This window comes from Notothenia rossii, assembly GCF_949606895.1.
Source record: "Notothenia rossii genome assembly, chromosome: 6".
In the NCBI taxonomy this organism is placed as follows: Eukaryota; Metazoa; Chordata; class Actinopteri; order Perciformes; family Nototheniidae; genus Notothenia; species Notothenia rossii.
Genome location: NC_136909.1, coordinates 89,337,644 through 89,364,367, shown reverse-complemented (window position 1 = coordinate 89,364,367; position 26,724 = coordinate 89,337,644). Strand labels below are relative to the sequence as shown.

Sequence of the window (26,724 nt, the reverse complement as noted above, 5' to 3'; positions counted from 1 at the left end):
TCAATCATTATAAAACATATCATATCTATTATTCTGAAATGGACCAATCTGCACAACGACTACTTTTACTGTCTTTCACTATATTTTGATGAGAATACTTTTCTACTTTCACTTGAGGAACATTTTGAATGCAGGACTTTTACTGTAACAGAGTATTCCTACACTCTGGTACTTCTACTTTTACTCAAGTACAAGATCTGAGTACTTCTACTTTTACTCAAGTACAAGATCTGAGTACTTCTACTTTTACTCAAGTACAAGATCTGAGTACTTCTACTTTTACTCAAGAGCAAGATCTGAGTACTTCTACTTTTACTCAAGTACAAGATCTGAGTACTTCTACTTTTACTCAAGTACAAGATCTGAGTACTTCTACTTTTACTCAAGTACAAGATCCGAGTACTTGCATTGAAATGTGAGTTCAAAGTGAAATTCAGAATCTCTGGAGGAAGTGGATTATCAGCCATGATGTCATGTGATATATTTTCTGACTTCCTTAATGCAAAACAGAAGCGTGCACCGACACAAAAACCAGGTTAATATGAGTTTTATTTGCATTGAAAATGTTAAGAGACATTTAAAGGTAAGCTCTGTAGTTGGAGTGTATGTGTAGTTCACATTATACAGAGGGGGATCACAGTCGATTGGTTTAGATAAGTCTCTGAAAATGGTCAGACTTCTTATCAATAGTTCAGCAATCATGTTATAATGAAGTAAAAACCCTCAGACTCAGGTTGGTACTAACTAACATCAGCTGTGATCCTGAACAGACTGAACTATCTGGGCAGCAGGGAGGAAGCCTCTGGAACAGGAGGAGACTCTTCCTCCTGTTCCAGAGGAACCAGAGACACTGATCCAGAACCAGAGCCAACTAAAAACCCAGCATAGAGAGGTTCAGTGAATGTGGTTCTGATGGTGTGGAGGTGGATCAGTGTGTCAGAGGAGACTCTGTAGAAGGAGAGAGAGCCAGCAGGATGATCCAGATACACTGCTACTCTACCAGAGGAGGAGGAGGAGGAGGAGGAGGAGGAGGAGGAGGAGGAGGAGGAGGAGGAGGTGTGTGTTTCTCTCTTATTGTGCCAGACAGAGTAACCACCACCAGAGCAGCTCAGACTCCAGGACTGATCATTCCTTCCAAACACACAGTCCTCTCTCTCTCCTCTCCTGCTGAGTCCTCTGTAAGTCACTGATATATGAACCCCTCCGGTCCACTCGACCTCCCAGTAGCAGCGACCAGTCAGAGCTTCTCTACACATCAGCTGAGACCAGAAATCAAACCTCTCTGGATGATCAGGATATGGCTGCTTCTCCTCCACACATGTCACCTTCCTGTTGTCCTCAGACAGTTTGAGGTTCCTCTGTGCTGTGTTTGTGTCGAGTGAGAGTTCACAGGAATCTGAGGAGAGGAACAGCAGCAGTTATTCATCTATCAGCTGTTCATTTATTGACACTTTGATGATGAAGGTTATATCTGAAGATTTCATGAATCAAATTAAATCACACTCACACTTCCTCAGACCGGGTCTCAACCATCGGACTCCACTAGGCTCCATCCTGAAAGAAGGAGGTGTCATTGTTATGGGTTTATGTTGATATGTTCCACTTTTATTTTGAAAAGTGTTCACCCCCACGTTATGTCTGTCACTTCCTGCCTCTTGTCTTTAGTTTCCCTCCTCTGCCTGATTGTGTTATTGTTCTTCACCTTCCCCTCCAGCTGTGTCTTGTCTTGTGATTACCCTTCTGTGTGTCTAGTCTTGCTTTCCCTTGTGTTCCTTGTCTGACATCATTTTATTTCTTTACCAATTAATTATATTATTTTTAGTTGGACAAATGTAAATTCATTTAATTTAGTTAACGTAATAATTTTATTTCGGCAGTATTTGATAAAAATGAGTTGGACTGACTCAACTTTTATTGCGCTTTTAGTTTCAGTTGGGGCTACGAATATTTATTTGATGGAAAACCTGCCCACAATTGAATTGAGTTCATCCAATGAGTTATTTCTTTGTTTTTCGTATCTTGTATTTTGAGGTGATACTGTGATAAATAAAAAACAAAACGGTTTTAATTAGGTCAACTAAAATATGCGTCACATTCCGCTACGGTCCCGCGCCTTTTCTTGCGGGTGAATAACCTGACCCCCGGCTCTATGAGCAAACTATGGATAAATCAAAGAAAAGTACCGGAGGAACACAGGATTTAATTCTGTGTGGACAGAGTTATCTGCTTTCACAGCAAACGATGCTGGTTTACCGGTATGTTTGATATGTAGAGAGAAGTTGTCAAAGGTGCTGCAGCCTTTACGTATCGAGGGACAACACGGGAGAGGAAGACAGCTGACGATCTTCAGTCACCGTTCAAACTCTTTTTAGGGTGCAGCTATATGTTTTATTTATTTCAAAGTGGGTCAATTTGAATTGTATTTTTTTCCCTTCAAATGTGCAGAGGACTCCCCAAGTGCTGTTTAATGTATGTAAGTAGGCCTGTGTATTATTTTTAATTCTCCTTATAAAACGGACAAGTCAAATCAAGCAATCTGATTGGTTCTTAGCCGTGATATACTGAGCGTATACCACGGGTAGAATTGTAAGTTACTTTTCACAACAAGTCAGTATCCCTCCGCGTCTGAGAAAAACAGTATACCGTTGGGCTGAAAAGCAAACTGGAACAAGAAAGCAGCGGAGAAGTAACGGGGCAGAAGCCCTCCTTTTTGACGCAGCGGTCCAGACATAGACATCAAACGGCAAAACATATTCAGTGTGCAGTTCCTTTGGCATTAGGGCAGGGATATCTAGATACTTTTGAAGGTTTAACATAATGAATTGGGCTACTTTTAAAGCAAGGAGCGATGTTTTCAAATCTGTAATCAAAGAGGTCCGCAAAAACGCTATCGACCAATCAGATTGCTTGATTTGACTTGTCAGTTTTATAAATATATTTAAATTTCTTCCGTTACGAAACAAACTTACAAAGCATAAAATGGAAACATTTAAGATTAACTTCGACCTCCGGGGGGGGTCTTACTATAGTATGGAGGAGTGGATTGAGCAGTGCCTATCTCCAGAAAAAAAAGCACCTAAACGACGACATGCAGAGCTACGTGAAGAGCAGGTAGACCAACTGGAAAAGTACCAACATTCAAAAGCTTTCTGATGCGGGTCTTGAAACAAAGCAGAGAAATTATGACCGTTAGTGGCCACAGGTGCGAAAGCTCTCTCCAGAGCTACTGGAAGCCCAATCTCGGGGACCGGAGAAAGTGGAGCAATATTCTCGCCACGCCAAGCAACAGCCTCGAACAACCTCAACCTATACAAGTGACCAGGTAAGCCATGCTACTGATGCTGGACAGTTTTTCAGTGGATGCACAATAAACAGCAACATACACATTAATGTAAATAAACAGCCAAATAATGGATCAACGCTCTCTGTCTAATATGTTCGCTTGCTGTTAGTGTTGTTGCCTAGCAACCACCTTGCACTATGTTTCGTGCAGAAGGTAACGGAGGGACTATTTTATTTTGAACATCATTATTTACAAATAAAAACTATTTAAATTAGAGTGTGTATTTTTCTTTCATATTGCCACACTTGGTAACCGTTTTATAAAAGCAATAGCTCACTTCAGGCCGTGAGCTATTGCTTAATTATAAGAGTTCTTTGTTTATTATTAGAAGTAAACAGTTTTATGTAATATAATAAATGCAAAAAAACTATAGCTTTTGTCGATGATATAACAATAAATACAACTTTATAAGCTATCAAGCTATCAAATATGTTTTGCGGCTCCAGACAAAACAAATTGTTGGAAAAGGGGGCAAAATGGCTCTTTTGGTCAAAAAGGTTGCAGACCCGAGTTAGTCCAATCTCAAGAGGAAAATAAATGAACTTTATTTCAAAGGTATCTCTGATGCACAGAATTCACCAGACGTCTGATAGTTCCTCGTTGTTTTTAACAGAGGGAGGGGCCAGTTAGTGCTTTATAAAATAGGAGAAGCACTTCTGATCAATTCAGATACCGGAGTGAGTGTAGATCACATCCATCAGGAGTGACGATCTCTGCTGTGTGTTTATGTTGTTCGATGGATCTTGATCTTTTTAGCAACAATTAGACCACAAAAACAAGATGTTGAGCATCCTGCTGGCCAAATAGAGGTTTCTCCTGAATATATTGTAAAATTTGGTCTTGAAATTAAAATGAGAATTGAAATCAAGATCAGAATCTAAAATTATAAAGATGTTGCTGTTGTGTCTTTTCTGCAAACAGAGAGCTTCTGCCTGTGTCCTCAGTACCCTTCAGTGTTATTGTCTTGGCCCATGTTCTTCAGGTTTGGATCTTTGTGACTGTTTTGAAAACTAAAATGTACATGAACACATATATATGTTTATAATACCTGAGAGTGTCCAGTCTCCAGAGAGGACCCTCCAGTCCAGCAGACAGCAGCTTCTCTCCTGAGTCTCCTGGATGATTGAAGCTCAGGTCCAGCTCTCTCAGATGGGAGGGGTTGGAGCTCAGAGCTGAAGCCAGAGAAACACAGCCTTCCTCTGAGACCAGACAGCCTGACAGCCTGAAAACACACACACACACACACACACACACACACACACACACACACACACACACACACACACACACACACACACACACACAAAACAACATACGTCACATAATCTGAGGTTACTGCGAGCACTGGAGGGTTAGTTCAGAAGTGGGGTAACATTAACATGATAACTACTTTCCTAGTCACAACCAAACACCCACTAATCTCTTTCAACAATCTGACAACATTACTAGTAGCTTTTAGATTTCTTTGATATTTCAAGATCCCACAATGGTGAACAAAAAAACATAAAATATATTAATCGAATGAATTGGCAACAAAATAAACTTGACAGGTTGGATAGCAGATAAGAAAATACAATATTGTGTGGGTTACATCCATTAATGTAAATCCCAATTTAAGAATCCTGACCTGAGAGTCTCCAGAGCACAGTGAGGACTCTTCAGTCCAGCAGACAGCAGCTTCACTCCTGAATCCTGCAGGTCGTTGTTACTCAGGTCCAGCTCTCTCAGACTAGAGGACTGGGAGCTGAGGACTGAGGACAGAGCTGCACAGCTTCTCTTTGACAGCTTACAGCCACTCAGTCTGAAGGGACAATTAAATATATATAAAATAATCTGCATTTACCCTTTCCATATATTGTATTTTAAAATATATCTGTTGTATTTATTAGGTAACCCCCTACAATTCATTATTTTGACTGACGGAGATCATTTTGCATCGTAGTTGGATTTAAAAGCAAATGTTATGACAAAATTGTAAAACTATAAAGTGGATAACGTGGGGAGATAGTGTTTTCTTTGGCAAAACAGATGAAAAGCTAAAGTAAATTACGTTTTATATAGGCTATAAAGATTGGCCAATCACAACTTGTTCAATCAAATATTTGAGTAAAGAAAACCTAGAAATGTATCCAGTAATGATAAATGTTATTTAAGCTTAAGCTTTAATTAAGTGACTAGCAGTTCAATACCATGTTTTGAAAAGCAATTTGGTTTTAACTGCAGGGAGTGGAGATAGAGTCAATTACCCTCCCCAGTGGTGTTTCTATATGTACAAAAGTGGTGGGGCACAACAAACTTAGATGTCTATAGGCCTATATAAGCTTCTGCAGTGACGTGCAGTGACGTTCATGGCTGGTGAGGCACTGTCTCTTCAGGTTTACAAATATTATATTTTGACCTAAATAAAAATATAAAATTATTTTCTAAAGCTTTTTTAGTCTGATGCTTCGATTAATTTTAAACAGACAGTTCAACAGAAGGATACCCCATCCATCCATCCATCTTCTCCCACTTATCCGTGGTCGGGTCGCGGAGGTAGCAGTTCCAGCAGAGAGCCCCAAACTTTCTTTTCCCTGGCCACATCAACCAGCTCTGACTGGGGGATCCCAAGGCGCTCCCAGGCCAGAGAAGAGATATAATCCCTCCATCTGGTCCTAGGTCTACCCCTTGGTCTCTTCCCAGCTGGACGTGCCTGGAACACCTCCCTAGGGAGGCGCCCAGGTGGCATCCTAACTAGGTGCCCGAACCACCTCAACTGGCTCCTTTCGACGCGAAGGAGGAGCGGTTCAACTCCGAGTCCCTCCCGGATGACTGAACTTCTCACCTTATCACTAAGGGAGACACCAGCCACCCTGCGGAGAAAACCCATCTCGGCCGCTTGTACCCATGATCTCGTTCTTTCGGTCATGACCCATCCTTCATGACCATAGGTGAGGGTAGGAAGGGAAATGGCCCGGTAGACAGAGAGCTTTGCCTTTTGGCTCAGCTCCCTTTTCGTCACACGGTGCGGTAAAGAGACTGCAGTACCGCTCCCGCTGCTCCGATTCTCCGACCCATCTCACGCTCCATTGTTCCCTCACTCGAGAACAAGACCCCGAGATACTTGAACTCCTTCACTTGGGGTAAGGACTCATTCCCTACTTGGAGTGGACAGTCCATCGGTTTCCTGCTGAGAACCATGGCCTCAGATTTGGAGGTACTGATCCTCAGCCCAGCCGCTTCACACTCTGTGGTGAACCGATCCAGTGAGTGCTGAAGGTCGCAGACCGATGAAGCCATCAGAACCACATCATCTGCAAAAAGCAGTGGTGCAATCCTTAGTCCACCGAACTGCAGACCCCCCCCCCCCCCCACGACTCCGCCTCGAAATCCGAACCATGTATATTACAAACAGGATTGGTGACAAAGCGCAGCCCTGGCGGAGGCCAACCCTCACCTGAAATGGGTCCGACTTACTGCCGAGGACCCGGACACAGCTCTCGCTTTGGGAGTACAGAGATTGGATGGCCCTGAGTAGAGACCCCCTCACCCCATACTCCCGCAGCACCTCCCACAGTGACTCCCTGGGAACCTGGTCATACGCCTTCTCCAAGTCTACAAAACACATGTAGACTGGATAAGCATACTCCCAGGCACCCTCCAGGATCCTTGCGAGAGTAAAAAGCTGATCCGTCGTTCCACGACCAGGACGGAATCCGCATTGTTCCTCCTCAATCTGAGGTTCGACAATCGGCCTGACCCTCCTTTCGAGTACCTTAGAGTAAACTTTCCCGGGGAGGCTGAGTAGTGTGATGCCTCTGTAATTGGCACACACTCTCTGATCCCCCTTTTTAAAAAGGGGAACCACCACCCCGGTCTGCCACTCCTTCGGTACTGTTTCCGACTTCCACGCAACGTTGATGAGACGTGTCAACCATGACAGTCCCTCAACACCCAGAGCCTTCAGCATTTCTGGGCGGATCTCATCCACCCCCGGGGCTTTGCCACTGTGAAGTTGTTTGACGACCTCAGTGACCTCCCCCCGGGAGATTGGTATCGATCCCCCGTCATACTCCAGCTCTGCCTCTAACATAGAGGGCGGAGTTGTCGCGTTCACGAGTTCCTCAAAGTGCTCCTTCCAACGCCCTAACACTCCATCAGTTGAGGTCAACAACGTCCTATCCTTACTGTACACAGCTTGGATGGTTCCCTGCTTCCCCCTCCTGAGGTGTCGGACAGTTTTCCAGAACAACTTTGGTGCCGCCCGAAAGTCTTTTTCCATGTCTTCTCCGAACTTCTCCCACACCCGCTGCTTTGCCTCGGCCACGGCTGATGCTGCTGCCCTTCGGGCCTGTCGGTACCTTGCAACTGCCTCGGGAGTCCCCCGGGATAACAAATCCCTGAAGGCCTCCTTCTTCAGTCGGACGGCTTCCCTGACCACCGGTGTCCACCAGGAGGTTCGAGGGTTACCGCCCCTTGAGACACCTAAGACCTTGAGACCACAGCTTCCCGCCGCGGCTTTGGCAATAGAGGCTTTGAACACCGACCACTCTGGTTCAATGTCCCCAACCTCCACAGGAATGCCCGAAAAGCTCCGCCGGAGGTGTGAGTTGAAGGCCTCCTGAACTTGGGCCTCCTCCAGACGTTCCCAGTTCACCTGAACTACACGTTTGGGCTTAGCAGGTTTATCCAGAGGCTTCCCCCGCCACTCGACCCAACTCACCACCAGATGGTGATCAGTTGACAACTCCGCCCCTCTCTTTACCCGAGTGTCCAAAACATACGGCCTCAGGTCCGATGATACGATAACGAAATCGATCATGGACCTTCTGCCTAGGGTGCTCTGGTACCACGTACACTTATGAGCATCCTTATGTTCGAACATGGTGTTTGTTATGGCCAATCCATGACTAGCACAGAAGTCCAGTAACAAACCACCACTCCGGTTCAGATCAGGGGGGCCGTTCCTCCCAATCACTCCCCTCCAAGTGTCTCCATCATTGCCCACATGTGCGTTTGAAGTCTCCCAGCAAGATTAAAGAGTCCCCTTCAGGAGCCCCATACAGGACTCTTTCCAGGGTCTCCAAGAAGGCCGTATACTCTGAACTGCTGTTGGGTGCATAAGCACGCACAACAGTCAGAGTTTTCCCCCCCATAACCCGCAGGCGTAGGGAGGCAACCCTCTCGTCCACAGGGGTAGACTCCAACAACGAAGCACCCAACCGGGGACTTGTGAGTATCCCCACACCCGCCCGGCGCCTCACACCTTGAGCAACTCCGGAGAAGAAGAGAGTCCAACCCCTATCCAGAAGTAAGGTTCCAGAGCCGACGCTGTGCGTAGAGGTGAGCCCAACCAGATCCAACTGGTAACGCTCCACCTCCCGCACAAGCTCCGACTCCTTCCCCCCCAGAGAGGTGACGTTCCACGTCCCCAAAGCCAGCTTCTGTCGCCCGGGTCTGGTCCGTCGAGACCCTCTGCCTTCACTGCCATCCTTCTGGCAGCGCACCCGACCCCATCGCTGTTTCCCGTAGGTGGTGGGCCCGTGGGACGGAGAAGCGGAGGTGTCGCCCACGTCGCCTTTTCGGGCTGTGCCCGTCCGGGTTCCGTGGCAAGCCCGGCCACCAGACGCTCGCCGACGAGTCCTCCTTCTGGGCCTGGCTCCAGAAGGGGACCCCGGGCTTCCTCCGGGCCGGGTAAAAAGGATACCCAAAAAAATGTAATTTCATCATTTAAATATTGAATTGTTCTCTCTTAGTAAGATCCCATTTCAATAAAATTGTGGTCTTACCTTGACTTGAAGATGAAGTCCATTTGGCTATCCTTCTGGACAAACATCTCTATTACATTTTTGTAAAAGTCCTCCTTATCTTCTTGTAGTTTCAAAAGTCTATCATAAATCTAATCGATAGATTTATGATTCAAAAATTATAAAAGTAGAGTAGACATGTGGATATTATCCGGCTGAACAAAACGTGAATTTATCTAACAGGTACGTTTCCCACGGATCTTATTTTGAGCTATTTTCTAAAATCCTATGGAAAAATCTCATTGCTATTTGTGGAGGGAACCCGAGCGCAGCTTACTTCCTGGTTTTGGGACGCGTCTCTCTCCCCCCTCTTCACACACCACACTTTTCGCGGCACACGTACTTACAGCCAATCAGCTCTGAATGATGTGAGATGACGTATGGTGGGGATGGCAGCACTCTGCCCCTATGGTCATAATTTTTTTGCCACACAGATTAAGGCCCAATCCAATCCCAAACCACTCCCTCGACCCTACCCCTCCGTGACGGAGTGAACTCCGTCTGTAGCCACACTCACAGCTCAACGAGGCTCCCTCCTGTCAGATGGAGGGAATAAATACAGCAGCAAGCTTTGGGACGGCCTCCCCTCTCTCCGGCAGAAACAGGAAATGCCGTAACTGTATGTAACAACGGTTTCAAATCAGCATCTCTTTGACAAAAAGTTTAATCAGTGGATGTTTGCTGGAACTACTTGTTAACAGCTTGTTTCCTGACGGACACACACAGCGTGACTCCGGTCAGGTAGAGACCGGTCTCAAGTCAGCATCGCTGTTTGAGGGCTTGATAGCCCACTCCCCCTCCACATCGCTCCACACTTGTTGGTTTGGAACAGCCCTCAATATGGCGGACCCTCCGCGTGAACGCGCAAACGGAGGAGCAGGGTGTAGGGGGCGGTTTGGGAATGGGCCTAAATAGGACAATACTCTGAGCATGCACAGTGTAGTTTTTACAGTCACTGTTCAGTTAGACAGTGAGAGGGAGGGGCATGATCGGGTTTTGTCCCACATGGCTCTAAACAGCTCAACAGGCACACACTGTAGACACTAATTAGAAGAACACAGACTAAAACAGCAATGAGACGAATCAAATGATTAAACATGATCTTAAAATATATTTTATGTCTTTTTTTATTTATTTTTTGCATTTTGTTGTAATCATTATTTTTATTTCTAGGTGGGGCTGTGCAGCATTCCCACCTCTAAATAGTAGGATGCTAGGAGGTGGTCTCCTCGGGGCCAAGACTGGTTCAGAGGACCCCAGGCGTAAAATCCGACACCCTGCGGACACATTGCCGCTGACGGTTGTTTCCGGAAGATGAGCTACATGCTAAAGATCAGAGTCAGCTGTGCCCCACCTGCCCCTAATGACCAGTCGCCACTGACGATCCCATTGTACTCGCGTACTTCCCCCATGGGCTACAGCCTCCCAACATATACATATTTATTCAGAAGGTAACTTAACATATTGATGAATCCTGACCTGAGAGTCTCCAGAGTACAGTGAGGACTCTCCAGTCCAGCAGACAGCAGCTTCACTCCTGAATCCTGCAGGTCGTTGTTACTCAGGTCCAGCTCTCTCAGACTAGAGGACTGGGAGCTGAGGACTGAGGACAGAGCTGCACAGCTTCTCTCTGACAGGTTACAGTCAATCAGTCTGAAGAGACAATAATCAACAAGAAGAAATCTGCATTTATCGTCACAAAGCTATAAATATGGGACAGAACAGGATAATCCAAGGCCCATCGCCATCATAAGATACTCGTCTGATCCGATTTTTCTAACTGATCACAATCATTTTTGCAAACTTCTTGGATTTAAAGTTTCGTTTTTTTAAATGTTGCAAAACTTAAGTGTGAAAGTTAAGTCTTTTCATCAAAGGCAGAACAAAATTAGTCAAAAATGTGTCAATCTCAGGATCTAAAGGGTGACAAAACATAACTATTTCAATACATTTGGGTATAGAAAAATCCTGACCTGAGAGTCTCCAGAGCACAGTGAGGACTCTCCAGTCCAGCAGACAGCAGCTTCACTCCTGAATCCTGCAGGTCGTTGTTACTCAGGTCCAGCTCTCTCAGACTAGAGGACTGGGAGCTGAGGACTGAGGACAGAGCTGCACAGCTTCTCTCTGACAGGTTACAGCCACTCAGTCTGATGAAGGAAAGAAACATAATATGTTAAAAAGATGAGCAGAACATGTAAACCATGATGTCTGAATGTCTCTGTACTCACAGAGCCTTCCTGGAGGCTTTGACCACTGGCAGCAGCCTCAGAAGAGCCTCCTCTGAAGCAGAGTATTTCTTCAGGTCAAACACGTCCAGATCTTCTCCTGATGACAGTAAGATGAAGACCAGAGCTGACCACTGAGCAGGAGACAGATTATCTGAGGAGAGACTTCCTGAACTCAGGGACTGTTGGATCTGCTCCACTAGAGAACCATCATTCAGTTCATTCAGACAGTGGAACAGGTTGATGCTTCTCTCTGGAGACAGATCCTCATCCATCTTCTTCTTGATGTACTGGACTGTTTCCTGATTGGTCTCTGAGCTACTTCCTGTTTCTGTCAGTAGACCACGTAGGAGTTTCTGATTGGTCTCCAGTGAAAGACCCAGGAGGAAGCGGAGGAACAAGTCCAGGTGTCCGTTTGGACTCTGTAAGGCCTGGTCAACAGCACTCTGGTAGAGATGTGTTAGTTCAGGTTTGGCTCTGAAGACTTTAGACTCCTGGGAGGTAGTTGGTTCTTCTGACAGCAGGTTGACTCCAGAGGTGATGAAGGTCCGATGGACATGAAGAGCAGCCAGAAACTCCTGAACGCTCAGATGGACGAAGCAGAACACCTTGTCCCTCTGGTACAGTCCTCTCTCCTCTCTAAAGACCTGTGTGAACACTCCTGAGTACACTGAGGCTGCTCTGATATCGATGCCACACTCTGTCAGGTCGGACTCATAGAAGATCAGGTTGCCTTTCTGCAGCTGCTCAAAAGCCAGTTTCCCCAGAGCCTCCATCATCTTCCTGCTCCCTGGACTCCAGTGTGGATCTGTCTCAGCTCCTCCATCATACTTGATGTTCTTCACTTTGGACTGAACCACCAGGAAGTGGATGTACATCTCAGTCAGGGTCTTGGGCAGCTCTCCTCCCCCTCTGGTTTTCAACACCTCCTCCAGAACTGAAGCAGAGATCCAGCAGAAGACTGGGATGTGGCACATGATGTGGAGGCTTCGTGAGGTCTTGATGTGGGAGATGATGGTGCCGGCCTGCTCCTGATCTCTGAATCTCTTCCTGAAGTACTCCTCCTTCTGTGGGTCAGTTAACCCTCGGACCTCTGTCACCATGTCCACACACTCAGGAGGGATCTGATTGGCTGCTGCAGGTCGTGTGGTTATCCAGAGGCGAGCAGAGGGAAGCAGCTTCCCCCTGATGAGGTTTGTCAGCAGCACATCCACTGAGGTGGACTCTGTAACATCAGTCAGGATCTCAGTGTTGAGGAAGTCCAGAGGAAGTCGACTCTCATCCAGACCGTCAAAGATGAACACAACCGGGAACTGATCAAACCTGCAGATTCCTGCGTCTCTGGTTTCAGAGAAGAAGTGATGAACAAGTTCCACCAAGCTGTACTTGTTCTCTCTCACCACATTCAGCTCTCTGAAGGTGAATGGAAATATGAACTGGATGTCCTGGTTGGCTTTGCCTTCAGCCCAGTCCAGAGTGAACTTCTGTGTTAAGACTGTTTTCCCAATGCCAGCCACGCCCTTTGTCATCACTGCTCTGATTGGTGCATCTCTTCCAGGTGAGGCTTTAAAGAAGTCTTCTTGTCTGATGGGTGTTTCTGGTCTGTCTGGTTTCCTGGATGCTGTTTCAATCTGTCTGACCTCATGTTCATCATTGACCTCTGCAGACCCCCCCTCTGTGATGTAGAGCTCTGTGTAGATCTGGTTCAGAAGGGTTGGGTTTCCTGCTTTAGCAATGCCCTCAAACACACACTGGAACCTCTCCTGCAGGTTAGACTTAAGTTCACGCTGACACACTCCAGAACGACTTCCTGAATGAACACACAACAAATCAGATCAATGAGTCAAATACATCCTTAAAGAATGAGGATCTGAATATACTTTGTTCCATCTCTTGAGACTTTAGTCAACATTTATCCAGCGTGTTAAATCTCTATAGAAACCCTCTTACTGCTCTGCAGACGGTCAGCCAGCTCCTCCTGCTCCATGCTCCTCAGGAAGTGCAGTGTGATGTTCAGAAATGCCTCTCTGCTGCTCCTCCTCTGCTCTTCATCCTCACCGTCCAACACCTCCTCATCCTCCCTCTGACTCTCTAAGCATTCTGGGTAATCTGAACTCAGAGCCTTCTGGATCTTCTTCAGCTCGTTCTTCACAAAAGTGATGATGTTCTCCTCCAGCAGCTGGAACAGAATACATGAACAACACAATCAAACTAAAGTCACCAAACATCAGATCCATGTTGGACAGACTGACCATCTTCGGAGGATGTAACAGAATCTGATTACGTTATTCGGAAAAAAGCACAAACAATGCACCTATGACGTGGGCCCCACCTTCGGGCTCTCTTCCGTATAAATAGGAAGTAGGCCCTACAATCCACTCCCACTTTTCTTCAGCACTCCGTTGCAGAAGCGCTGTCAGGCACAAAGCTCTTTTCAGAGCTGTTTACTAAAAACATTCCTGGTTCCCCTGGGCCCATCCTCCCTCTCCTCCGGACTGGGGAAACAGGGCGTGGGCCCGGTGTCAACCCGACATATGAGTTTCGACCGGAGCTCACGGTGTGAGTCCTGCCGGGGATTAGAGCACGCAAACGCGGCTCTCACTCCCCAGGTGTCGTGCACTCATTGTGTCCGTCTCCCTCTGGCCCACAGACAGTGGAGAGCGGACGCTCTCGCTGCTGCGGCCGAGGATGATTGGCTAGTCCAGCAGTCTTACTCTGTGGACCAAGCCCTTTATTTATTGGATACACACCTCCGCTCATTCCTCAGCAGGGTTGAGCGTGAACGCGCCTCAAAGTCCAGTTTACGAGCCTTCTCCTAAACAGAGACAGGATGAGAGCCGGTGTGAGAGGCAGTGTGTGGAGGCCCCCTCGCCGCTTTTTCGGACCGGGCCCCTCTTGGGTTGCTTCACGGGCAACGGCGGCGAGGGCTCTGACGTGGCTCGTCACCATGACAACCACAGCACATCCAGAGCATGTCGCACACTCTCAGAGTATTACTCAGTGACGACGCGTGTGTTCGATGGACAGATGGATAATAATAAGCAGCAAGGCTCACCTAACCTGTGGGTTAGAGGCAGCTAGGCTCACCTAACCTGTGGGTTATAGGCAGCATGGCTCGCTGCATAACAGGCTGTCTTTAAAACCTATTGGTTTTTAGGCAGCCCGGACAGCTCTCCTCCGGAGCGTCACACCCCGCGGGGCGGTGACAGCCCTCTCCGTGATGCAGCTGTTAGGCATGATATCAGCTGGTCTCCTTCACAGCGAGGAGACTTCCAGAGGTGGTTTATTCGCCTGTGTATCGACCCCGTGCGTCAGAGGAGACGCATGGTGTACATTCCTCCTTCCGTGGGTTTGGATTTAACCCACTGGAAAAATCTCCACGTCAGTGGGGGGGCCCCTGAGCAGAGTGACGTCACACCCCACAGTGTTCACAGACGCATCTCTCGCAGGCTGAGGAACGTGCATGTCGCAGGCAGTGGGGGGACAGTGGCTGGCTCACTTGTCTCTCCATATAAGCGTGCGGGAATTACTCTCCGTATGGAAAGTGATCCAGCACTTGTGTTGATTCGAACAGACAACAAAGTAGCGATCAGCGCAGCTGCTGAACACACACCCTACACAGCCAAATGGATCATGCTCCGTTTGGTGTGTAGGGAAAAGCCTGGACCCCGTTACGGGCCCCCTGCCTCTTGCTGTCGTTCCTCCAGCTGTTGCTGGACAGGAATCGGCTTATAGCACGGTCAAAACATACGCTGCTGCCATTTCATCTTGCCACGTAGGTTTGGTGTCAGCACGGCGTTTAGTCACCCTCTGACAAAACGTTCTCTACGGGGAGCACAGAGACTCAGACCTGTGTCACACGCTTTAGCACCTCAATGGGTTTGGCTTTAGTGCTGCGCGCACTGAGTAAAGCTCCTTTTGAACCGTTAGATCAGGTTCCCCTGAAGTTCTTGTCAGCCAAAGTAGCTCTGCTCTTGGCTCTATCAGCTAAAGGGTGAGTGATGTGTCTGCTCTCTCTGTGGCTCCGTCAGGTCTCCAGATCCAAGGAGATGGCAGATCAGCTGTTTTGCGCCCTAACCCGGCTTTTATGCCAAAGGTGATCACAAGCTCTTTCAGAGCGAGAGTGATCACCTTGAAGGGCTTCTTTCCCCCTCCTCACACATCGGAGGAGGAAGCCACATCTCATCTCCTCTGTCCCGTGCGCGCGCTGTCATGCTATATTGCACGCACGGCTGCCTTACGCAGCTCGTCTGTTTGTGCATTACAGAGAGCGCTCATTAGGGCAGCCTCTGTCTGCACAGCGCCTGTCACACTGGTTGTGTGAGGCTGTGTCACAGGCGTATGTCTCCTCTGGGGTGGATCCCCCGGAGAACATCAAAGCGCACAGCACCAGAGGATTTTCCTCCTCTACGGCGTTGCACGCAGGAATGACAGTGGAAGACATTTGCACCGCTGCATCTTGGTCTTCCTCCTGTTCTTTTATTCGTTGTATTTGAGGGATGTTTCCTATTCCTCTCTGACACACTCAGTACTGAGTGTCCTGTCAGAGTGAGTAATGTCAGGGACTCAACTGCGTACCCTCCCTCCTGCCTGTCGGCACTTAGAGAGCTGCCCTTTTCCCCTCTTTGATCGTTTTAACAAGTGGGACTTTGGTCTCTATTTTTTATAAACGACAGGTAGCCTATTTAGCCTACCTTCTTTCCCTTATGGAGAATATTCATTTTTTAAATGCTATATTCCCTGGGACTGTGATTCTCCATTACGCAGGACGAAATGGACATGGGTTATTAATTGAGTAGGTGTGTTTTTGTGGTTCTGGTAAAGGACGGACCAGTGGGGCGTAGACTACATCCTGCTTCGCCCTTAACCCAATAGCGATAGTCTTAGAGGGCGAAGCCTTATACGATATAGAACTGGGGTTACGTACTGTAACCCAGTTTCTATGAGTATAGGCGCAGCCCTCTAAGGTTCGGGCCCACTGGCTCCGCGAATAGCTGAAGAAAAGCTGTTTGTCTGGGAGCAGATTGTGGGGCCTACTTCCTATTTATACGGAAGTGAGCCCGGAGGTGGGGCCCACGTCGTAGGTGGGCGTGGATTAAGTATGTCAGTTCTGCACACGTGCAGTGGGGATTATCCAATAGTGATAGCCTTAGAGGGTGAAGGATTATTTGAATTATTTGAAGGATTAAAGTAACGGGGTATGACAGGAAAGTAAAATCTGGTATATTCATTTTGGTGTCACCTTATATATGTTCATGTGTGTTAAATTTGAAGGGACAAAGTATCCTTTCCTTCTCCAATATATTGAGGTGAACTACTTGTGTTTAGAGAAGAGATGGGAGCATGGGACACCATATTTGGGAATAGTGCCAGACGCTGGAATGCTTCCCTCGTAAAAAATGGGTGTGCGTGACACAATCTTGTAGCAGATGTGTATGTGTTTTCATTGAAGTAAATATAAGAGCTACATGATTACTGGTCAACTATACCTCTGTTCTTATTCTTTCATGTGTGGGTACTAAATGGCTACAAACATTGTGGAGAAATTAGCTTAAACATCTTTTATTACTCTATATGAAATGGAAGCAGTTTTATGATAGGGACGAGAGAGCTGGAGGAGGGGAGCGCATTCCAGGAGTTTCAGCAGGTCAATTGTCAGGGGAATCGACTTGTTTTCAATAGAGGTGTGTGGTTAGTTACTTTGTGTTAATAATAGCAGTATGTGTAAAGGAAGCTGGAAATATACAATGTGAAACCTTTTATTTGAAGTAAAGATGTGAACAATAGCTCAAACAAATGGAAGGGCCATAGGTAAGCCTGTGTGAAGTTTGACTATTTGAAAAGCATCTCTAATACCGCTTAAGAGCATAGGTAATGTGTTCCTCGTTGTTATTGATATGAAAGTAATTAATATGTATTACGTATATTTAGCCAACTATAACAACTATATCTTAAAACATACTTTTAACTTGTGTGTGGCAGTCAGGAGGCGGGAAGAGGGACTCAGGGACCAAGGGCCATAAAGGAGATGTGTGTGTGCTGGCTGCAAGATGTGAAATAAGATAAGGAAACTTGTTGTTTAGAGCAGGTTCGTACCAGACACCAAAAGGTGTCTGGTCTTCGTCAAACTGAATGAGACTTTTTGTTTCCGGGTTTCTTCTGCTGTGTCGCACTGATTGGGTGCGACAGGCCATGTGTTCGTCTCTGCCAATAAGATGACCTCTGGGGGAAAGCACGTACACCTCCTCCTCCTGTGTTTTAGTATGAAAGACTGTGTTTTCCTTTGGTTCGCGCTCTTGTTTTTCACCAGCCGTTCCTGAGACCTGTCTCACACTGGGGGTAGAACCTGAGCCCGGAGTACTCTGCAGAGTGCTTCGTGATTTCTTTGTATTTGTATCGTTACTGTATATCATTAAAGCAGTATTATTGTTTAACTTGTATTCTGGTGTTTCTTAATCCCTCTCTTCTCCCGAACTCACCCAGCTTAGCAAACGACACGCGGAGACGAGGTTGGTTTGCAACATCCTCTAAATCTCCAACAAGGGCTGCGCCTATACTCATAGAAACTGGGGTTACAGTACGTAACCCCAGTTTTCTACCCAAGGTTTCTCTTTGTTTCATGGTGACGAAAGGGAGCCATGATTGGCAGAAATAGCTCAGTCCCTTTGGACTTGGTTTGAGAATCAAAGTCGCAGTTCAAGCCACCAAATAAGGAGTGCAGAATGGTACACGGAGACGTGCCAGTTTGCCTATTGGGCACTGCCAAGATACCCTTGAGCAAAGCACCACACCCCAACACTTCTAAACCAACATATAAAATACTAAAATATTGGATGTCTTGGCCACCGACAGCTCAGTGGTTGCCGGTGGTTCAAGTATGCTGGTTCAACTCCAGAGGCCGCTAAAGATTCAAGGTCATATTCTCTGTCTAAAATGTGCACCATAGAAATGATTGGACAGAACAGATGTGAAGTAGCTGTAGTTCATGTACAGACCATAAATGTGGAGTCCAGCTGTGTCTGATGCTGCTGGGCAGACTGACCTCTGGGAACCTCTGAGCTCTGCTGGTCCTCTCTGTGAGGAATCATGAAGAGATAACTCACATTATGTTGCAACATACAGAGACACACAAAGACACACACAGAGCAGTTATATAAAGATGGTGTGTTCTGTCAGAATTGATCATACATGTTATGGCTGTATCTGTGTGTGTTCCTATGCTCTTTTCCCTTCATTAGATCTACCCAGATGTGCTGCATTAATGCAACCAGGTGCATGACACAACCCAGTCTCACTGCATTTCGTGTTATAGTGATGATATGTAATCTATTGATTCGTGTTCACCAACACCATTTCCCCCTTTTTTTCGTGTCAAACAGAACGATTTGAAAAGCAATGTATTTCTATTGGTAGTGTGTTTCGTGCCTGCAGCACGTCTTTCTGTCCGGTCGGGTCTTGGAAGACCAGAAGCTGTGGGGTTCATAAAAACATGTTCTTACTCAATATCAAGCCACGATTATTGTTTTTATTTTAAATCGTATAATGTCGGACTTTTTTTGCCGTCTGTGAGGAAAATAAATGGGGCTCAGAGCCTCAGAATACTGAAATCTGTATTTTTAAAATATTTTTTTCCTTCTAATTTGTTACTCTTTTCTAAATAACACACTGTTATTTACTCACCAATAACACACAATTATCCTTGTTTTTTGGCGTCCGTCAGGAACTGAATTTCAAAATTAAAAAACCGGAAACAGACGTAGGCCTATAATGGACATTTCGAGCATCATTGCGATACACAGCCACTGAACTGATTACCCAAGATCCTCAGCTATGGTTTAAGCTCGGTGATTGGATGTTTTAGCCGCAATGCACGTTGGGATATGGTGTTAATGCGATATGAAATCCGAAAAACGTTTCAGAGTTTAGGATAGCCGAAGACATACTACACTACCCATAATCCTCAGATATCGTTTGGGACTACAGTCCCCTTGATTAATCTTCAAGCCCTGGGGTTGGATGTTGGAGTGGCAGTGCACCAAGGTTATGCCGAGCGTCAAACAGCTCTTTGAAATCGAACGAAACCACGACAAACTATTCAAAACTGGACTCGAACGCCCCCCAGAACTACACATGCTGGCTGTTGTGTTTCCCAACATGTTCTCTATGGCACGTCTCTACTGGGAATTGTAGTTTTAAAAGACGTTTTCGTTTTTTTCCCAAAATTTGAAGTTGACAGTATTAAACTGAGTACAGCCCTGGAGGTTTAGGCGATAGGAAACACATTGGTATCAAATGTAAAACATGTAATTAATAAATGGGTGAAAATCGCTTGTGTCCATAATGGGCAACATTAATATATACCAACATGACAGCTCATTGTTACTTTGTAATTCTACTCCACTACAATTCAGAGGTTGACCTGGTATTTTTAGTCCATTACATTTATTTGAGTTACTTTGCAGATTCTGATTAATGATGTGAAATATAAACAACCCTTAAATCAGACTTTAGTTACACCTGAGTAAAACTCAAGGTGATTGTCACGTGCCAACAATCAGGAGAGATATTTGATAGTTGGTGCTTGAGAAGACTAAACAATTATCTGCAGATCTCTATAAAGTATTCATTACTCGTTATTCTCTACTAATAGTTACTTAAAGACTGTATAATGGCTATTTTGCACATCCCTTTCAAGATTTCAAGACTTTCTAAGGTTTATTGACATATCATATACATAACTAATTCAATTACGTGCTTTAACCACTAGGCGGTGCACACAAGGTACACACAGCCATAATAACTTTGTATTATTAGTGTAGGACACTTATATGTATAACATCTGAAGATGTGTAGTTTTATTCATGTTTTCACATAATTTTACAGGATATTGCTATACTATTTCACAAGTTTTACTTCTAATATCTGATTTAAAAAAAATCACGGACAGAAAGGTATATCCGTCATTTAATGGTAAGCTATTGAAATTCTGATTCCATAGATGTGTCTCCCATCACCCAAAACCCCTGACTGTTCTCTCAACTCAGTATTTACATTCTTTAATTCAAAGAAAATCAGTAATATCTTTATAATCTAATCAGGGCTCTATAAATAGAGAACTACGGCAGATGTGTGATATTGAATGCAGCCGAACCGTGTATTACAATGCCGTTATGTGATGACTTCCAACGAGAAAAGCAAGCACACTTGGAATAAAGTATATATATATTTTTTTTAAATGTTTTTCAGATTTCATATCACATAAACACCATATCCCAGCGTGCATTGCGGCTAAACAATCCAATCACTGAGCTTCTAGCTGAGGATCTTGGGTAATCAGTTCAGTGGGTTTAGTGGTGTGTATCGTAATGATGCTCGAAATGTCCCTTATAGGCCTACGTCTGTTTCCGGTGACTTTATTTTGAAATTCAGTTCCTGAGGAACGGCTAAAAAGCCCAAGATTTTAGAATTAAACAAATAAATAAAAACAAGGATAAGTGTGTGTTATTGGTGAGTAAACAACAGTGTGTTATTTAGAAAAGAATAACAAATTAGAAGGAAACAAATATTTTGAAAATATAGATTTCAGTATTCTGAGGCTCTGATCCATTTCTTTTCCTCACAGACGACAAAAAAAGTCAGACATTATACGATTTAAAATAAAAACAATAATCGTGGCTTGATCTTGAGTAAGAACATGTTTTTATGAACCCCACAGCTTCCGGTCTACCAAGACCCGAACGGACAAAAAGACGTGTTGCAGGCACGAAACACACTACCAATAGAAATACATTGCTTTTCAAATCGTTCTGTGTGACACGAAAAAAAGGGGGAAATCGTGTTGGTGAACACGAATCAATAGATTACATGTTGTGACTATTACACGAAATGCAGTGAGACTGGGACGCATTACAAGATGCACCTGCTGTTGGTGAATGGCAGTTAGTAGTTTGTCTTCAGGTGGTGATCCTTTTGGTTTGTGGATGTTGCACTTCATGTAGAACACCAGTGACTTCTGACTTTGTGCTTTCTTTTTCACTTCATGGTTAATCTGTGTCAAAGCAAGACATTTGATTCTATTCATTATCAAAACTCACACTTGAGAATGGCGTCCATCTTTGAAGTGAATCAGATAACCCTTAGACCGGTCACTCTTCATGGACACACAGCTGGGTACAGGAGACTCTTCTCTCTGCTGCTGGGAACTGAGAGAAACAGAAATGTACTGAAGATGCCTCTCAATTTAAGGATATATATATTTGTATTCTTTGTTTGTGTTCTTTTAGTAAGTCTTATAGATTTGATGGTTGTCCACACGATTTAAAGTTGTCCGCACGTTTTTAATTGGTCAGTGGTAGAATTTTGTTAGCCCCATAGGGCCGTCTAAAGGTGGGGCGTAAACAAAATGAAATTGGCAATTCTGTATCTCACTACCGAGTGAGGATCAGAAAAAGAAGCTCTCCAGTTTCTATTAACAGTTTTGAATACTCACACATGGTCATAAGAATGGCGTCCATCTTTGAAGTTAATCCAATGACCCTTAGACCGGTCACTCTTCATGGACACACAGCTGGGTGCAGGAGACTCTTCTCTCTGCTGCTGGGAACTGAGAGAAACAGAAATGTACTGAAGATGCAAGATTTACATTTCTGCTTTCAACTTTGGTATTTGGCTGTGAAAGTTATCTTTTTCTTTAGGTGTCTGCAAACAAAAACCCAGATAGCAACAAAGGCTGGGACATATGGCCCTCAGACAGGAAGCTCTTGTGAATTGCTGCTACGAGTCCCAATATCTTTACAATTTGTCCCCAAAGTCCTCAGATCTGAAAGTGAGTGGAGCTAATCCCAATCCGTCACCTCCTAGTCCCCATACCACTGCAGGTATTCTCAAGAAATCTGAATCCATCTGAAAGTCTGACTTCATGTGGTAGACTTTGGGGAGGAATTAGATCACCCAATGTTTGCACCAAATTAACACTTTTCACAGTGTTGCATACAACACTGTGAAAATTAGAAAAGCTATTTTAATCTTCGTCCAAGAAAGACATTTGATTGTATTCATTGTCAAAACTCACACTTGGTCAAAAGAATGGTGTCCATCTTTGAAGTGAATCCAATGACCCTTAGACCGGTCACTCTTCATGGACACACAGCTGGGTGCAGGAGACTTTTCTCTCTGCTGCTGGGAACTGAGAGAAAGACAGAAATGTAATGAAATCTTTATTTAATTTAATTAAAAAAATTGCTTGAAAAAAAAACCTATTTGGCCTAAAATATATTACTGTGCATTACACCACTGTGTGTGTGTGTGTGTGTGTGTGTGTGTGTGTGTGTGTGTGTGTGTGTGTGTGTGTGTGTGTGTGTGTGTGTGTGTGTGTGTGTGTGTGTGTGTGTGTGTGTGTGTGTGTGTGTGTGTGTGTGTCGAATTGGGGACTTTCATCAGCTCCCACACCAGTAATTCGGGGACGCCTTTCCCTTTAGGGACCAAAACCACCGTCCCCAATTAGATTTAATTGTGACTGTATTCAGAATGCTCCAAAATGTGTTTTGGCATAACAATCTCAACTGTCCCTTAAACTGCCTTTTTCAGATTATCTATGTGTGAGTCTCCTCACCACTCCACCCAATCTGTGTAGAACTCTACATCGCCCCTATTGGTAGTGTGAGGAATTTCCGGGTCTCCAAAAGTGAAGTTTTTTATATTTTTTGTTAAACTAAAATCTCAAGTGATTATGATAATGTTAGCGCTCCCAGTAATACTTTCACTCTCTAAACCTTTCAGAAAGTGGTGTCCCCTTAGGGGAGGTGTAAAGTTGTGCGTCCCCAAAATGAGACAGTACTTTTTTGCGAGTTCAAAGTCATATGAATGTTTTAAAGATCTAAGTCAGTTACTGATTTACACACAAACAGACCAGTTAGTTAAAGATGGTTGTTCTGCCATGATTCAGAAAAACCAGATGCAACAATACTGATGGACGACCGATTCTGTATCTGACCAAGAACAACAAACCCATCTGTTAAAGGTCCCATGTCATGACCATTTCCACTGATCATAATTCCATTGTTGAGGTCTACTAGAATAGATTTATATCGTTCAATTTTCCAGACTCACATTGGTTTCTCAAACAGCATCTCTGTAAACTACGTGTATTCACTGAATTTCACTCTCTGCCTTTAACGGCTCGTTGTAGCTCCAATAGCTCCAGCCCCCACCCTCCCTGTGAGCACAGTGTGCTCTGATTGGTCGGGACGTTGTGAATCGCGCTGAGCTCCGTGGAGGTGTTGTTTCCTTGTTTAGCGACAGCGAAACACAGCCAAACTCACCCTGAGCACACACAAAGTCACAGCCGAAGTAAAAACAATAAGTGTGTCTTGATATTGAGTAAGAGAAAGGTTGATAAACGCTGTGAGAATGGGTCTGCAGAGAGAATGGGTCTGCAGAGAGAATGGGTCTGCAGAGAGAATGGGTCTGCAGAGAGAATGGGTCTGCAGAGAGAACGGGTCTGCAGAGAGAATGGGTCTGCAGAGAGGATGGGTCTGCAGAGAGAATGGGTCTGCAGAGAGGATGGGTCTGCAGAGAGAATGGATCTGCAGAGAGAATGGGTCTGCAGAGAGAACTTCAGAGAGATCCCAACTGTCTGTTATCAGCCTGCAGCCAGGGAGGAGAGATCAGCAGAGCTGCCTGCACTGAGTGTGTGTGAGGAAGTCCGTGGATTGGGCGATTTGGACCAATCAGCGGGGACTTAACGTAACGGCTCCACGGATTGGTCCATTTGGTTCCGGGTACGGTATGACATCATTCCGTACCCGGAACCAAATGGAAGAATCAAATGGACAATGACGTATCTCCAACGAGGAGTTTTGGGGAGGTCTTCTCTGTGTTAGAGTTTTACTCCCTACAGGGTGTACTTTGAGGGTTTTGACTCTGCAGACCGTTTACATGAATAAAAACCTTCATAACAAACAAGGGGACGGGTGATAACCGGAAAAGCATGAAGTGGGCCCTTTAAATTAACATTTTTGAAATACTTACACCATGTCAGAAGAACCACCTTCATCTTGGAACTCCACCAGATGACCCTGAGGCCGATCTCTCTTCATGGACACACAGCTGGGTTCAGGAGACTTTTCTCTCTGCTGCTGGGAACTGAGAGAAACAGAAATGTACTCTATGCAATATATAACAAAACCATGTCAGGCTTACATATCTATTACTGTGCAAATCACTGGCTTGTTTTTTCTTTTTAATTTGGATGTCAGCCGGATGTTCTATTAGTTAATACTGTGACCATCCGGAGAATCCCAGGTCTGTCTATGTAAAACATGAAATCTGAGTTTTGAAAACTGCAACTAGTTCCAAAGACTTCAGCTACAAATCCCCTATATCTCTCTGACGGTACGTCCACACAGCAGCGTTAAAAAAATCTTGGAGGTGGGCGTATCTGAAGCTTGGGGAGTTTTTGCAAGCAACGCGACCAACAACCAATCACATGAATCTCCCGCCCCCGACATACAAAGCAAAAAACTACTACTGTCTATGGTCACTTATGCTACATTCCATGCTGGCTAAAGATACTGTCTATGCTTGCTAGCAATGTTTAAACGAAGTAAACTTGATATAAACTCTCCAAACAGGCGAAAACCTACCAGTTTCACCCACTGTCTCTGCCACCTCCCTCCATACCTGGTTCCTCCGGTTTGTATCCCGGTAAGTAAACAGGGACTGGTCATAAAGAACCGGGTGATTTGCTACAGCAATAACTCATTTCTCCTCCATTTTCAGGAATATAGAAAATGAACTGCGGTCTGGCTCTCCCAGCTTACACGCGGTTTGATTATTGGCGGTTTGATATATAGCGCTTGTACTGTCAGATTTGCATAAACGGGATTTGATTGGCTGATGCTTCCAGCTCAGCTTCAATAGTTGAACATTGCTCAACTTTTGAATCCTGAGATGCCTGGAAATCTCCGCTTTGCTTCCCACAATGCATTTTGGCGAAAAGTGAGGCAAAGTGACGTCACCCCATTCAAAGTGAATGGACAGAAACGTTGGAAGATCTTTTTAACGCTGCTGTGTGGACGGGCCGTAACTGGTCCTTAGACATCTTAACTAGTCCTCATAACTAGTCCTCAGATCTCTCTGCATACATTGGTTCTCTTTTCAAACACTGGTTATTCCACCATATCAATACATTATTTCTGAGTTATTAATTAACCGAGTACACATGATCATTCTATCTATGAAAGCACTTTGACCCCAAGAGGCCTCAATAAATATGAAATATGAGCCTTCATAAGATAAGAGAAGCATCAAAGTCCAAACTGCAGTCCAGAATCAGGATTTAATCTGAATGTGTTTTATAGATTTACAGGTTTGTGATGAGTCAATGTTCAGGAGAAAAGGTAGGGAAACAAGTCTTTGCAACTAGTCCCTAAATCTCTGAAAATACTCCATGGACATCTTGACCAGTCCTCAGATCTCTCTGCATTGATTGGTTCTTACTTCAAAGACTGGTTTTTCCATCAAAACAATGATACACTGTTTCTGAGTTATTCATTAACAGAGATCTTTCTATGAGAGCACTTTGACCCACAGAGGCCTCTGAATATGGAATATGAGCCTTCATAAGATAAGAGAAGCATCAAAGTCCAAACTGCAGTCCAGTATCAGGATTCAATCTGAATGTGTTTTATAGATTTACAGGTTTATTATGAGTCAATGTTCAGGAGAAAGAGCAGAGACAGTAAACAGCCAGTCAGTGAGAGAGAACATGTTGAAGGGTGAAACAGTTTCAAACATCATGTGAAGTGTTGAGTGTGATACCTTTCCATGTTGGTGATAACCTGCAGCCACCTGATGGAGACAGACACACGGCTTCATTATTACTTTAATGTCATTATATTTGTTAGTGATGAGGAAATAACATCTGTTTCTACATGTAGACTTTAAAGACAGTGAGCTGTAGTTTCTAACATCAGTTGTCAGATAAACTGAGTGCTGTCATTCTAAAGACAGGAGGTGAACACATGAACCCACAAAGAGCAGCTGTTTGAAACATTAGACACTGAATGAATCAAAGTCCCACTTACTCAGTTTCTTCTCATGAACTCCATCAGCTGTGAGGACCAGGTCTGTGTAGAAGAAGAGTTTCCTGCTGATCTGACCATGTGCTCCATCAGCTGTGAGGACCAGGTCTGTGTAGAAGAAGAGTTTCCTGCTGATCTGACCATGTGCTCCATCAGCTGTGAGGACCAGGTCTGTGTAGAAGAAGAGTTTCCTGCTGATCTGACCATGTGCTCCATCAGGAGTAACTCCTCTGCTTCTTCATCAGTCCTCTGTGTCCAGCACTCTGATGAAGCAGTGTGACGCTGCA

At 44.9% G+C, this 26,724-nt stretch overlaps 1 protein-coding gene across 1 annotated transcript; it reads right to left on the bottom strand.

Moving 5' to 3' along the window:
- Positions 1–531: 531 nt before the first annotated feature.
- LOC307044271 (NACHT, LRR and PYD domains-containing protein 3-like) lies at positions 532–26,724 on the bottom strand. The gene is made up of 13 exons (XM_079689364.1): positions 26,441–26,724; positions 26,175–26,204; positions 24,384–24,497; positions 22,426–22,539; positions 21,844–21,957; positions 21,449–21,556; positions 18,350–18,428; positions 13,305–13,533; positions 11,358–13,164; positions 11,103–11,276; positions 10,609–10,782; positions 1,508–1,554; positions 532–1,396 (listed from the first exon to the last, which is right to left on the bottom strand). The coding sequence occupies exons 2-13, from the start codon at positions 26,180–26,182 to the stop codon at positions 777–779; spliced, it is 3,588 nt and encodes a 1,195-aa protein (XP_079545490.1). The 5' UTR covers positions 26,183–26,204; positions 26,441–26,724; the 3' UTR covers positions 532–776.